Source organism: Hyaena hyaena, unplaced genomic scaffold (genome assembly GCF_003009895.1).
Source record: "Hyaena hyaena isolate Hyena2069 unplaced genomic scaffold, ASM300989v1 scaffold_63, whole genome shotgun sequence".
Lineage (NCBI taxonomy): Eukaryota > Metazoa > Chordata > Mammalia > Carnivora > Hyaenidae > Hyaena > Hyaena hyaena.
In genome coordinates this window covers 4,202,360-4,214,873 of record NW_024080695.1, presented here as the reverse complement: position 1 = coordinate 4,214,873, position 12,514 = coordinate 4,202,360, and the positions used below count along the sequence as shown (strand labels likewise).

General features: G+C 43.2%; 1 protein-coding gene across 1 annotated transcript in view; it reads right to left on the bottom strand.

Moving 5' to 3' along the window:
• The window catches only part of EVC2 (EvC ciliary complex subunit 2), a 139,905-nt gene that overhangs the window by 60,491 nt on the left and 66,900 nt on the right, over positions 1-12,514 (bottom strand). The window contains exon 10 of the mRNA XM_039232157.1: positions 48-372. Coding sequence (XP_039088088.1) covers positions 48-372 — 325 coding nt within the window. The remainder of the gene's footprint in view (positions 1-47; positions 373-12,514) is intronic.

Below are 12,514 nucleotides of genomic sequence, written 5' to 3'. Positions count from 1 at the left end.
AGAAAGCAGACAAGAAGAGTGAAGCCTTCCTTTCAAAGCTGCCTTACCCTCTCACTGACACGTTTCAGCAACTCTTCTGCTTCTTCCATTGCTGCCATCTCCCTGTGGTACTGGTTCTCTGTCTTCTTTCTCATTTCCAGGTCACATTCGGCCGTCAATGCCACCATCTTCCGATCATACTCCTCTTGTATTTCTTTCTCCAGCAACAGAAACTGCTTTTTGAAAATAGCACCCATCCTCCTCTCTACCTGGGGGGACAGGTGGCCAGAGGTGGTGAGATTCTTCAGCAGAAGGGCGATGATATCTCTGCTGATTTGGGTTCGACAAGCCTCCAGGTCTGAGTCGGCCCGATTCAAGGTTGCGATCTCCAACCTGGGGAACACAAAAGCCAAGAGCAGAGCAGTCCACTCCACGAAGTCACAGCAGACACTGAAGGTCCCTCAGAGCTGTGAAGCTTTAAATGATTCGGAGGTAAGGCCTTTCTTTTTCCCTTTTTCCTCCGCTTCCTTTCCTTCTGCCCCAGCCTGTTGCTGTCGGCCAGCGACCAGATCAGCAGACACTTATGTAGTCAATTTGCAGGGAGCCCGGCTGGAAACTACAGGAATATAACTAATCTAAGGCCTGGTCTTTGTCAACAAGTAACACATCAACAACAACGAGGAGGCCAAGGGGAAAATGGACAGTTAATATATTTGGAGGATTTTAAAATAAAGCTACTTTTACTTTGTTCTGATTAAAAGTCATCTTGCGGAAACAACTAAATGTAATATGGTGCCCCGGATGGGATCTTGGAACTGAAAGAGGGCGTCGGAAAAACGAGGGAGGAGTTAAGACAGCGGAGGAGCAGAGGGACCCTAAGCTTGCCTCGTCCCTCGAATGCAGCTAAAGAAATATCAAATCATTGTGAACATGCAAAAAAGCAGTCTGAGGACCACGAGAACAAAGCTGCAAGTCTACAAGTAGAATCGTGGAAGGTAGGAGAAGCAGAGGGTTGATTTGGGGGAGATAAGAACTACGGGTTTTGGGGGGTGGGGAGGGAACCCTCCTTACGGACACTACTGCAAGTATTATAAGCAGCAGAGTGCAAAATCTGAAGCTTTATAAGTCCGCCACCGCCAGGGTCATGCCTGGCTTAGTGGTGCTCCTGCCAACAAACTGGGCAATTTGGAAGAAATGGATAATAAATACCTAGACTCACAAACTATCAGAACTGAAACAGGAAGAAAAGAGAAAATCTGAGAAGACCCAAAACCAGCAAAGAAACTGAATCCATAATAAAAAATCTCCCAACAAACAAGAGTCCTGGGCCAGATGGTTTCCCTGGGGAATCCTATCAGACATTTAAAAAAATTTTTTTTAATGTTTTATTTATTTCTGAGAGAGAGAGAGAGAGAGAGAGAGAGGACACAGGGTGAGCAGGGGAGGGTCAGAGAGAGAGGGAGACAAAGAATCGGAAGACAGGCTCCAGGCTCTGAGCTGGCTGTCAGCACAGAGCCCGATATGGGGCTCGAACCCACGAACCATGAGATCATGACCTGAGCTGAAGTCAGATGCCTAACTGACTGAGCCACCCAGGCAACCCTCCTATCAGACATTTAAAGAGTTAATACCTATTTATCTCAAATTGTTCCAAAAAAAAAAAAAGGATGGAAAACTTACAAACTCATTCTAAGAAGCCAGCATTACATTTTTTTTTAGTTTTAGAATATTCTTTTTTTTTTTTTTTTACAAATAGTTTATTGTCAAGTTGGTTTCCATATAACACCCAGTGCTCATCCCCAGAAGTGCCCTCCTCCATGTCCATCTTCCCCCTCCCCCCCACATCCATCAGTCCTCAGTTTGTTTCTCAGTATTCAAGAATCTCTCATGGTTTGCCTCCCTCCCTCTCCCCCACTATTTCCCCCCTCCTACTCCCCCTTGGTCCTCTGTTACGTTCCTCCTAATCCTCCCATACGTGCAAACATATGGTATCCGTCCTTCTCTGCCTGACTTATTTCACTCAGCATAGCACCCTCAAGGTCCATCCACGTTGCTACAAATGGCCAGATTTCATTCTTTCTCACTGCCATGTAGTATTCCATCGTATAGATAAACCACATCTTCTTGATCCATTCGTCCGTTGATGGACACTTAGGCTCTTTCCATGTTTTGGCTTTGTTGAGAGTGTTGCTATGAACATTGGGGTACATGGGCCCCTATGCATCAGCATTCCTGTATCCCTTGGGTAAATTCCTAGCAGTGCTATTGCTGGGTCATAGGGGAGCTCTATTGTTAGTTTCCTGAGGAACCTCCACACTGTTTTCCAGAGGGGCTGCACCAGTTTACATTCCCACCAACAGTGTAGGAGGGTGCCCGTTTCTCCACATCCTCGCCAGCATCTAGAGTCTTCTGATTTGCTCATTTTAGCCACTTTGACTGGCGTGAGGTGGTATCTCAGTGTGGTTTTGATTTGTATTTCCCTGATGAGGAGGGAAGCTGAGCATCGTTTTATGTGTCTGTTGGCCATATGGATGTCCTCTTTGGAGAAGTGTCTGTTCATACCTTCCGCTCATTTCTTCACTGGGTTGTTTGTTTTTCGGATGTGGAGTCATCTGGATGTCCTCTTTGGAGAAGTGTCTGTTTATATCTTCTGCCCATTTCTTCACTGGGTTGTTTTTCGGGTGTGGAGTTTGGTGAGTTCCTTATAGATTTTGGATACTAGCCCTTTATCTGATATGTCATTTGCAACTATCTTTTCCCATTCGGTCGGTTGCCAATTAGTTTTATGGATTGTTTCCTTTGCTGTGCAGAAGCTTTTAATCTTGATGAGGTCCAGACAATTTATTTTTGCTCTTGATTCTTTTGCTTTTGGGGATGTGTCAAGTAAGAAATTGCTGCGGTGGAGGTCAAGGAGGTTGTTTCCTGCTTTCTCCTCTAGGGTTTTGATGGCTTCCTGTCTCACGTTCAGGTCCTTTATCCATTTTGAGTTTATTTTTGTGTATTGTGTGAGAAAATGGTCTAGTTTCATTCTTCTGCATGTTGCTGTCCAGTTCTCCCAGCACCATCTGTTAAAGAGTCTTTTCCATTGGATATTCTTTCCTGATTTGTCAAAGATTAATTGGCTGTACACTTTTGGGTCCACTTCTGAGTTCTCCATTCTGTTCCATTGGTCTATGTGTCTGTGTTTGTGCCAATACCATACTGTCTTGATGATGACAGCTTTGTAGTAGAGGCTGAAGTCTGGGATGGAGATACCTCCCGTTTTGGTTTTATTCTTTAGTATTATTTTGGCTATTTGGGGTCTTTTGTGGTTCCATACAAAGTTTAGGATACTTTGTTCTGGTTTTGAGAAGTATGCTGGTACAATTTTTATTGGGATTTCATTGAATGTGTAGATTGCTTTGGGTAGTAATGACATTTTAACTATATTTATTCTTCTAATCCATGAGCATGGAATGTTTTTCCATTTCTTTGTGTCTTCTTCAATTTCCTTCATAAGTTTTCTATAGTTTTCATCATACAGATCTCTTATATCCTTGGTTAGGTTTATTCCTAGGTATTTTATGGTTTTTTGTGCAATTGTGAACGGGATCAGTTTCTTGATTTCTCTTTCTGTTGCTTCATTGTTGGTGTATAAATATGCAACCGATTTCTCTATGTTGATTTTGTACCCTGCAACTTGGCTGAATTCTTGGATCAGTTCTAGTAGGCTTCTGGTGGAGTCTGTTGGGTTTTCTATGTAGAGTATCATGTCGTCTGTGAAAAGTGAAAGTTTGACTTCTTCTTTGCTGATTTTGATGCCTTTGATTTCCTTTTGTTGTCTGATGGCTGATGCTAGGACTTCCAGCACTATGTTAAACAGCAGTGGTGAGAGTGGACATCCCTGTCGTGTTCCTGATCTCAGGGGGAAAGCTCTCAGTTTTTTCCCCATTCAGGATGGTGTTAGCTGAGGGCTTCTCATAGATGGGCTTTTATGATGTTTAAGTAAGTTCCTTCTATCCTGACTTTCTCGAGGGTCTTTATTAAGAAGGGATGTTGTATTTCAAATGCTTTTTCTGCATCTATCGACAGGATCATATGGTTTTTATCTTTTCTTTTGTTGATGTGATGTATCACATTGATTGATTTGCGAATATTGAACCAGCCCTGTAACCCAGGAATGAATCCCACTTGATCTTGGTGGATAATTCTTTTTATGTGCTGTTGGATTCAATTTGCAAGTATCTTGTTGAGGATTTTTGCATCCGTATTCATCAAGGATATTGGCCCATAGTTCTCTTTTTTTTGCTGGATCTCTGTCTGGCTTGGGAATCAGAGTGATGCTGGCCTAAGAAGCCAGCATTACCTTGATTCCAAACCCAGATAAAGACCCCACTAGGAAGGAGAAGTACTAGTCAATATCCCTGATGAACATGGATGCAAAAACTCTCAACAAGATACTAGCAAATCGAATCCAACAGTACATTAAAAGAATTACTCACCATGATCAAGTAGGATTGCTTCCCGGGCTGCAAGAGTGAATCAATATTTGCAAATCAATCAACACGATACACCACATGAATAAAGGAAAGGATAAGAACCCTATGATCCTCTCAACAAATGCAGAAAAAGGATTTGACAAGATAGAGCATCCACTGTGGATAAAAGAAAGCCCTCAACAAAGTAGGTATAGATGAAATACACCTCAACATCTTCAAAGCCATATGCTAAAGACCCATAGCTAATATCATCCTCAAGCGGGGAGAAACAGAGAGCCTTTTCCCCACAGTCAGGAAAACAACAGGGATGTCCACTCTCACCATTATACTTAACATAGTACTGGAAGTCCTAGCCTCAGCAATCAGACAACCAAAAGAAATCAACAAGGAAGAAGTCAAACCTCCACTATTTGCAGACGATACGATATTCTAGATGTAGGAAATCCAAAAGACTTCACCAAAAACTGCCAGAACTAATACATGAACTCAGCAAAGTCACAGGATATAAAATTAACACACAGAAATCTGTTGCATTTCTATACACCAATAACAAAGCAGGAGAAAAAAAATCAAGGAATCGATCCCATTTGCAATTGCACCAAAAACAATAAGATAGCTAGGATTACACCTAATTAAAGAGGTAAGAGAGCTATGCTCTGAAAGTTATAGAACACATAGCAAAGAAATTGAAGAGGACACAAAGAAATGGAAAACCATTCCATGCTCATGGATTAGAAGAACAAATATTGTTAAACTGTCTTTACTACCTAAAGGAATCCATGTATTTAATGACATCCTTATCAAAATAACACCAGCATTCTTCACCGAGATAAAACAAACAATCCTAAAATTTGTATGGGACCACAGAAGACCCCGAATAGTCAAAGAGATCCTGAAAAAGCAAAGCAAAGTTGGAGATATCACAATTCAGGACTTCAAGCTCTATTACAAAGCTGTAATCATCAAGACAGTATGGTATTGGCACCAAAACAGACACATAGATCAATGGGACAGAATAGAAAAACCCAGAAATGGACCTACAACTTGTGGTCAACAAGTCTTTGACAAAGTAGGAAAGAATATCCAATGGAAAAAAGACAGTCTCTTCAACAAATGCTGGGAAAACTGGACAGCAACATGCAGAAAAATGAACCCGGACCACTTTCTTACACCATACACAAAAATCAACTCAAAATGGATGAGAGGCCTAAATGTGATACAGGAAACCATCAAAATCCTAGAGGAGAAAGCAGGAAACCACCTCTTTGACCTCAGCCACAGCAACTTCTTACTAGACACATCACTGGAAGCAAGAAAAACAAAAGCAAAAATGAACTACTGGGACCTCATCAAGATAAAAGCACAGGGAAGGAAACAATCAACAAAAAGGCAACCCACGGAAGAGGAGAAGATATCTGCATATGAAATATCTGACAAAGGGTTAGCATCCAAAATCTATAAAGAACTTATCAAACTCAACACCCAAGAAAACAAATAATCCAGTGAAGAAACGGGCAGAAGACATGAAGAGATATTTTTCCAAAGAAGACATCCAGAGGGCCAACAGATTCATGAAAAGATGCTCAACATCACTCATCGTAGGGAAATACAAATCAAAACCACACTGACATACCACCTCACACTCATCAGAATGTCTAAAATTAACAACACAAGAAACAACAGGTGTCGGTTAGAAGGTAGAGAAAGGGGAACCCTCTTGCACTGTTGGTGGGAATGCAAACTGGTGCAGTCACTCTGGAAAACAGTGTGAAGGTTCCTCAAAAAGTTAAAAATAGAACTATCCTATGATCCAGCAATTGCACTAGTAGGTATTTACCCAAAGGACATAAAAATAAAAAAACAGGGGTGCCTGGGTGGCTTAGTTGGTTAAGCGTCCGACTTTCGCTTAGGTCATGATCTCACGGTTCGTGGGTTCGAGCCCCGCGTCTGGCTCTGTGCTGACTGCCAGCTCAGAGCCTGGAGCCTGTTTCAGTCTGTGACTCCCTCTCTCTCTGACCCTCCCCTGCTCACGCTGTCTCTCTGTCTCCTAGAAATAAATAAACATTTAAAAAAAATAAATAAAAAATAAAAAAACAGATTCAATGCACCCCAATGCTTATAGCAGCACTATCAACAATAGGTAAACTATCGACAGAGCCCAAATGTCCACTTCCTGATGAATGGATAAAGAAATGTCGTATATGTATATAATGAAGTACTACTCAGCCACTAAAGAGTGAAATCTTGCCATTTGCAATGACGTGGATGGTTTTAGAGTGTGTTATGCTAAGTGAAAGAAGTCAGAGAAAGACAAATATCATGATTCCACTTGTGTGGAGTTTAAGAAACATAACAGATAAACCTATGGGAAGAGGAAAAAAGGAGAAGAGTGGGAAATAAACCATAAGAGACTCTTAACGACAGAGAACTAACTGAGGGTTGATGGAGAGGATGTTGGTGGGCTGATGGGTTAAACAGGGGATGTGTATTAGGGAGGGCACTCGTTGGGATGAGCACTGGGTGTTGTATGGACATGATGAATCACTGAATTCTCCTCCTGAAACCATACTGCACTGTTGGTTAACTGACTAGAACTTAAGTAAAAATTTGAAAAGAAAAATAAAACTAGAGAAATCGGAATGAAGTATGGACTTTGGTGAATAATAATGTACCAACATTGGCTCATTATTGTAATAAATGTGACATGATCATGTAACATGCTAACAGCAGGAGAAATTGCATAGAGTGTACGTGGGAACTCTCCCTCCTATCTTCTCAATTTTTCTGTAAACCTAAAACTGCAGTAAAAATAAAGTCTACTCAAGAAATATCAATGAGATGCATCGCAGGGTCCCAGGTTCTAGAAGTTACCTGATGTGCTGTGATTGCAGGACTCTGTTTTACAGTGATGTATCAGATTACATTCTTACTATGGGTAAATTTGACGGTATGCTAATCATACCTCTCTATAGCTTGAAAAGAATGCACAGAAAAATTAACATTCATGATGAAAAAGGTGGATAATAAAGACAAATAGAAAAAAGCTTCCTTTACTGTAAGACCAACATTTCAACAGAACCAATGAAGGCATTTGTCTGTATTTTTCTTTCTTTAAAAAAATTTTTTTTTAATGTTCATTTATTTTTGAGACAGAGAGAGACAGAGCATGAGCGGGGGAGGGGGAGAGAGAGAGAGAGAGAGAGAGAGAGAGAGAGAGAGAGACAGAACCCAAAGGAGGCTCCAGGCTCCGAGCTGCCAGCATAAAGCCCAATGCGGGGCTCGAACCCACGAAACGCGAGATCATGACTCGAGCCAAAGTCAGATGCTTAACCGATGGAGCCACCCAGGCACCCCTTGGCTGTAGTTTTCCAATTTGTTTCTCTAAGCCTACTCTTTTCCACATTTGCACATCATTTACATAAATGCCAGAACAATTCTTTTTTTTTTTTTTTTTGTTCCCAATTAGCATTGTAACAGGAATCTTCCAGTGGGGTTTAAAAGCCATAAAAGTTTGGGGCACCTGGGTGGCTCAGTCGGTTAAGCATCTGGCTTCGGCAGCGTTCAGGATCATATGGTTCATGGGTTTGAGCCCCGTGTTGGGCTCTGTGCTGACAGCTCAGAGCCTGGAGCCTGCTTTGCATTCTGTGTCTCCCTTTCTCTCTCTCTCTGCCCCTCCCCTTCTCGCATTGTCTCTCTGTCTCTCAAAAATGAATAAACATTTAAAACAATGCCATAAAAGTTTCCTTTACAATGGGTGCAAAACAGTTCACCTTGTGATGTACCATGATTTCCAACCATTTTTCCAGTGTTGCACATTTGGGTGACTTGCAAAATTCAAAACCTAAAATAATCCCACAGTAACTATCATTGTAAAGAGGTTTTGGTAGTCACAGTGATATCCTCAATACCATACCCACCAATGAAGTCACTGGACCAAAGGTTAACAACATTTGAAGCCTTCTAGAATGTCCTGTGAAACTGCTTTCCAGAAACCACCTCCCCTGCCCCCGCAAGAGCAGCAGGATCCTTATTTCACCCCTCCCTCTACAGTGCTTAAAACATCTCTGATAATTTGGTAGGAGGAAGTGGCATTTTACTGTAAAAATATAAGGGTCTTAAGAAAACACCATTATAGAGATTTTTAACCATTTAAAAGTGGAGAGAAATAGTATGACTCTCAGGGTACTTGTTAGCCAACTTTAACAACTGTCACTACTTATCACTGGTTTTAGTTACTCTCCTAATGTTTGAGCATTTTAATTTTTTTTAAATGTTTATCCAACTTTGAGAGAGAAAGAGAGACAGGGTATGAGCGGAGGAGGGGCAGAGAGAGAGGGAGACACAGACTCAAAACAGGCTCCAGGCTCCGATCTGTCAGCACAGAGACCAACGCAGGGCTCGAATCCACGAACCAAGAGATCATGCCCTGAGCCCAAGTCCAGTGCATAACCTGACTGAGCCACCCAGGCGCCCAAATATTTGAGCATTTTAAAGCAAATCCCCTGTTTTTCATTTTACTTGTAAATTCCTCAGTGTGCTTCTTTAACCATCAAGGATCTATGCCTCTATAAGCATATGCGTATCTATGTATGCGTATATCTATTTTACCTAACATTGATGTCATTATTATGTCAAATATACTACCAATCGTATTTAAAATATTAACAGAAATCCCAATAATTAGTACCAGTAATTATTCAAACTATTTCAAGTGTGTCAAAGTGACTTTTGCAGTTGGAAGTTTCATTTAAAAACCAAACAAAATCTGGGGCGCCTGGGTGGCTCAGTCCATTAGGCGACTGATTCTTGATTTCAGCTCGGGACATGATCTCACGGTTCCTAAGTCTGAGTGCATGTCAAGCTCTCCACTGACAGTGCAGAGTCTGCCTAGGATTCTCTCTCTCTCTCTGCCCCTTCCCTGCTCATTCTCTCCCTCTCCCTAAAATAAATAAATAAATAAATAAACAAACTAAAAAAAAAAAACAAAATCTCACAATGTCAGTTAAATCTACTTTTCTCTGCCCTCCCCTTTTCTCTTTTACGCTGTAGGTCTGTTGGGGAAGCTAGGGTATTTATTCTGCCGAATGCTCTATATTCTTTCCATGGGGTGTCACTGTTCTTCTATCCTCTGTATTTCCTGTAAAGTACTAGTTATATCTTGTATCTTGATTAGAACCAGACTTAATTCACTTTCCAAAACACCCTGTAAGTGGTACCACGTGCTTCCTGTAAGGGCAAAGGATGGGTAACTTCTAAGAGGCATGAGCAGGTTCAAGTGGTGCAAACACATCCCTGCATCATACAACCTATTGACTTTGACCCAGTCGTTTTAGCATCCAAGTGCAATTGTGATGATTTCCTTAGGGGCTGAAAATGTACACCTGTAATTCCATCACTTCCCATTCATGAAGTTGGGATTCTTCAAACAATCTGGTGATTCCGACAGAAACTATGTAGACAGAATGGATGTTTGAGTCTTTGCTAATTACAGTTGATGTCACAGCAGCTTCCAGTGGTGAAAAAATGAGTTTGGGTTCGTTTTGTTGTTGGTGTTTATTTCCTGCTTTTGTTGCTCTTTGCTTTATTTTGGTTTGGTTTATGAAAACAGAAGGCTGATCAAACTTTTTTGTTTGTTTGTTTGTTTGTTTTACAAATAGTTTATTGTCACATTAGTTTCCACATAACACCCAGTGCTCATCCCCACAAGTGCCCTCCTCCATGCCCATCCCCCCTCCCCCCTACATCCATCAGTCCTCAGTTTTTGTCAGCATTCAAGAGTCTCTCCTGTTTTGCCTCTCTCCCTTTCCCCCACCATTTCCCCCCTTCTTCTCCCCCTTGTTCCTCCGTCAAGTTCCTCCTAATCCTCCTATACGATCAAACTTTTGCCGAGTTCCTGAGAGTCTGAGCTCTGGATAACTTCTACCTGGGAAACTCACAAGAGGAAGAACATCGCGTATGTTACCAGGCAGCATGGCTTACGGGGTAAATGACGCCTGACTGGTGGATTACGTCCGGATGGGGGCAACTGCACAAGAACCATGAACTCTAACAGGCAGGCCGTGCTCTGAACTTCCTCGAGGGAGGTGACCCTGGGAGCCAGGCATGGCCCTCGCGGGAGGACCCTGGATGCCGGCTATGATTGCGAGTTGTGACAGGAGATTCTGGTACCTGTGGGGTCTGAAGCTTTTAAGACAGGAAGGCTCCCCCCTGTGCCTGATGTGGACTACATCTCCTTGCACTGAGCTGTGTCGCCTGGGGAGGAAACAGCTCCCAGCCAGTGCCGCAGTCTGCGATGTGGCCTAAGGCAAGGACACCCACGGAAGAATGCCTGAGCAAGCCACGTTCTTGCCCTCTGGCCATCTGCTTACACAGTCAAGGGCATACAGGAGTCTTTTGAGTCCAAGTGTTTATCGGTACCAAGGAACGCCCCCTCCTCCTGTGCTGCATCACTGTGAAATTACAGATTTTTATGTACGTGGTGGGGTTCAATCAAGTGCAGTGATAATTCTTTTGGATGCTCCAATTCTTCCATCTCAGCTCAAACTAGCTCCTGTATCCTTTAGACATAACCCAATCAGCCTACCTTTTTTTTTTTTCAGGTTTATTTATTTATTTTGAGAGAGAAAGAGAGAACGAGCAGGGGAGGGGCAGAGAGACAGGGAGACAGGGAATCCCAAGCAGACTCTGTGCTGTCATCACAGAGCCCCACACGGGGCTTGAATACACACACCGTGAGATCATGCCCTGAGCTGAAATCAACAGTTGGATGGACATTCAGCTGACTGAGCCACCCAGGAGCCCATGAGCGGTCTAATTTTAAGCAACAGCTCATGCGTTTCATCTTTCATTTTCTCCACAGCTACTCACTGAGCACATGCGTGTGCTGAGCACCCAGGTCACAAAGCAAGAGAGAAGTGTGTGTGTAGTTAAGCATCCGAGGAACGAAGCCACATTCCACAGGCTCAGAAAAAAAATTACTTCTCTGCGGAGAGAGACACAGATTTCGCGACTTCAATGAAGCGTTTTGTGGCGGGCAAAATCACAGACCCCAGAAGACATCACATCCTAATCCCCAGAACCTCTGGATGCGTTGGGTTACACGGCGAAGGAGAAGCAAGGCTGCGGGTGTAACTAAGGTTGCTCGTCAGCTGACCTTAGTGATAAGAGAGATGAATACAGAGGGTCTTTAAAAGTGGCAGGAGAGGGGGCGCCTGGGTGGCTTAGTCGGTTAAGCATCTGACTTTCGCTTAGGCCATGATCTCGCGGTTCATGGGTTCGAGCCCCGCGTCGGGCTCTGTGCTGACTGCCAGCTCAGAGCCTGGAGCCTATTTCAGAGTCTGTGTCTCCCTCTCTCTGACCCTCCCCTGCTCACGCTGTCTCTCTTTCTCTCCTAGAAATAAATAAAAATATTTTAAAAAAACACAATAAAATAAAAGTGGCAGGAGGGGGCGGAAGATGAGTGGGATCAGGAGAAGTAAGGGAGAAAGCAGGGGTGGAAGGGACGGGCCAGGAGCCGGGAGAGGGGAAGTCTCAAGGAGCCGGAAAAGGCCAGGAAATGGGTTTTCCCCTAGAGTGGGCCTGCTGACTTTTCTAAACAGGGGAGGCCTGTTTTAGACTACGACCTCCAGACCCAGAAGACCACGCGTTTGTGTTGTTTTTTTTTTTTTTTCTAGGAGAGAGAGAGAGAGAGAGAGAGAGAGAGAGAGACAGCATGAGTAGGGGAGGGTCAGAGAGAGAGGGAGTCACAGACTCTGAAACAGGCTCCAGGCTCTGAGCTGGCAGTCAGCACAGAGCCCTATGCGGGGCTCGAACCCACGAACCGCGAGATCATGACCTAAGCGAAAGCCGGATGCTTAACCGACTAAGCCACCCAGGCGCCCCACGTTTGTGCTCTTTTAAGGCACCGAGTTTGTGAGAATTTGTTACTGCTCAGTACGAAACTCCTACATCCTGCCCGACTGCTCCATTCATCATTCGTTAATCGGTCCATTGATTAACTTGCACAGGAGTGTTGTCGCTGCCTGCCGGGTAAACTGCCAGTGTTCTCCCAGGTACGT